This window comes from Tarenaya hassleriana, unplaced genomic scaffold, assembly GCF_000463585.1.
Source record: "Tarenaya hassleriana unplaced genomic scaffold, ASM46358v1 Cleome237, whole genome shotgun sequence".
Taxonomy (NCBI): Eukaryota; Viridiplantae; Streptophyta; class Magnoliopsida; order Brassicales; family Cleomaceae; genus Tarenaya; species Tarenaya hassleriana.
Genome location: NW_010965677.1, coordinates 52893 through 55392, shown reverse-complemented (window position 1 = coordinate 55392; position 2500 = coordinate 52893). Strand labels below are relative to the sequence as shown.

Here is a 2500-nt window from a genome sequence, read left to right as displayed (position 1 = left end):
GCGGGCGCACACGGGATCGGCACCACCGCGTTGGTGGTCCTTCTGTAATATCCTCCAACTCTCTGCCTTCTTTGCAAGCACCATCCATATCCAGATCTTTCAACTTTGCCCTATAAATACCGTTCCGGACGCGATATAAAAGGAAAATATATTATATTTTGGAAATTGGGGAGATGGAGATGATGAAGGCATTGATGGTGCTCTCTCTCATGATGCTCTCTGTCATGGCGGAAGGCGCCCTCCTCGGGGGATGGAAGCCGATCAAGGACGTGTCGGATCCACACGTGGTGGAGATAGCGAAATACGCAGTGGAAGAGCACAACAAGCAGTCCAAGACGGATCTGAAGTTGGACCGAGTCGTGAGTGGTCAGACGCAGGTTGTCGCCGGTACCAACTACAAACTCATAATCGCCGCATCCGACGGCAAGTCCTACGAGGCCATCGTCTGGGAGAAGCCTTGGGAGCATTTCAGGAAGCTCACCTCCTTCAGGAACGCTAATTGAGATCTGTCTGCTGTTTTTGTAAACTCCTAGATGAAATCGGCGACTACATATATTCCGATTACTGACATTCGATGTCAGATTGTTCTCCGTTTTCATGTTTGAATAAATAAATGATTGCGATGCGTTCGACTAAAATTTCTCATAGATCTGTTCATATTTTTTTTGTTCGTTTGTTGATGGATCTGGGAAGGAATAAAAAAAAAAAAAAGGGGGGGGGGGGGGGGGGGACGACGGTTCGACGGGGTCGTCGTGGAGAAATAACCTGCACCTCCCGTGACTATTACGGACATTTTCTCCGTCAAGTGCGACTAGTCTCATTAATTTCCCGATATTTTTAGGTTTATTAATTAATACAAGACGGCTACAGTTATGGTTTGCAGTTATCTATCAACTGTTTTTTACGGATGGGCGTTCGTTTCGAAAACCCGATCCGACCCAAAAATTGTAGCCATCCGAAAACCATTTAAAATTCTCGAATCGTATTATTTTTACAAAATCAATTTTTTTAAATCTAACCGAGTTTTAACAAAACGAAAAAACTGTTTTTTAGAAATATATAATTTTTTAAATAAAAATCAAAACCAAAATTAAAACGAATCGAATATAATAGAATAATCGATTGATATTTATTTTTTATATAATCGAAAGAATCGAATGGAATTATTTCTAAACCAAATCTCGAAACATCCACTTCTAATTTTTTTTAAATTATTTTTATAATATGCAGTTTTTTCCCCACCACATAGGCGAGTAGCCTATAATCGTAATCGTCGATTTTGGTAAGTACTTAATTTTTTACGGGGTTTCGTTATATATTTTTCTTAGTATGAAAATTAAGTAGCGTTGAATGATAAGTGGTAACCGATAGGGTTAGGTTCCGCGGATTGGGCACACGCCAAAAATCTATCACATCCTTTAGAGCCAAAGTAATTATTAACAATTAAGTATTGCCGGATTTGGCATTAAACAACAATATCTACGCATAAATAAAGTCAAGCGTAAATAGAATCATCATCAATTTAAAATATTTGGCATAAAACAAAATTGGGAAATTTGTAAAATTCCGAACGATTATTATATTTAAATTGTATTTTAAAAAGTTCCCATCCGGGGTGTTATTATAAAGTATCCGTAGCGTTGGGAAATGGTAGAATCCATTTCTTAGGGCGATATGTGATCATTGATAATAGTGGTAACTGTTGAAGAAGTAAATGGAATATGGGGGATTTTGTGTTGAGTTTGCACCAAAATTGGGGCGTACACGTGACTGTGGCTGGACATCGCATACCGACATTACATTATATAATATATAAAACTATACAAAAAAATAAAAGACTATATTGAAACAGAACTTCAGAGTTTTATCTGTTGCCATGTGATAGCACATTATTATTATTATTATTATTATTATTATTATTATTATTATTATTATTATTTTCTCCCATCTCATCTTGTTGATAAGAAACTATTTATTTTCACTAAAAAAATGGACACCTCAAATCAAACCCAAACGCCCATGGGCCGGTGATTATGAAAACCCGGCAAATAGAGATGCCACGTGTAATGAAATATGTCTTTAGCAAAATTTATAAAAGATGAATTAATTCCTTCTCCCAAGCAAAACTCTCAGAGCCTCATTTCATTTTCTTATGTTTGAAAACGGATTTGCCGCCTTCTTTTCAGGACCAAAAACGCGATCTGAGGCGGAGGGATCACAAAACATAACTGCGTCTATTTTTTAATTTAAAAAAAAAAGAAAAGGAAAACTTCGAAGACGAGGGGGTCTTTCTTCTTCGTCAACCGTAGGGATGAGAATATGTTAATCAGCATGGAAACCATCAAACTCTGAAACCCTAGCGTGGACAGGGATCGATAGGGAGAAAAGATTGGTGGTTTTGGAAGAGGAGGAAGATAGGTGGGTGTGTGACGAAGGGAGGCGGTGGTGCTTCGAGGCGCGGGGCCTGCTTTTTAGCCCCGCATAGAAAAAAAGCGACTCT

General features: G+C 38.4%; 1 protein-coding gene across 1 annotated transcript; it reads left to right on the top strand.

Moving 5' to 3' along the window:
- The first annotated feature begins 142 nt into the window (after positions 1 to 142).
- On the top strand, positions 143 to 647 carry LOC104815487 (cysteine proteinase inhibitor 5). The gene has a single exon (XM_010543895.2). The coding sequence runs from the start codon at positions 174 to 176 to the stop codon at positions 501 to 503; it is 330 nt and encodes a 109-aa protein (XP_010542197.1). The 5' UTR covers positions 143 to 173; the 3' UTR covers positions 504 to 647.
- The last annotated feature ends 1853 nt before the right edge of the window (positions 648 to 2500 follow it).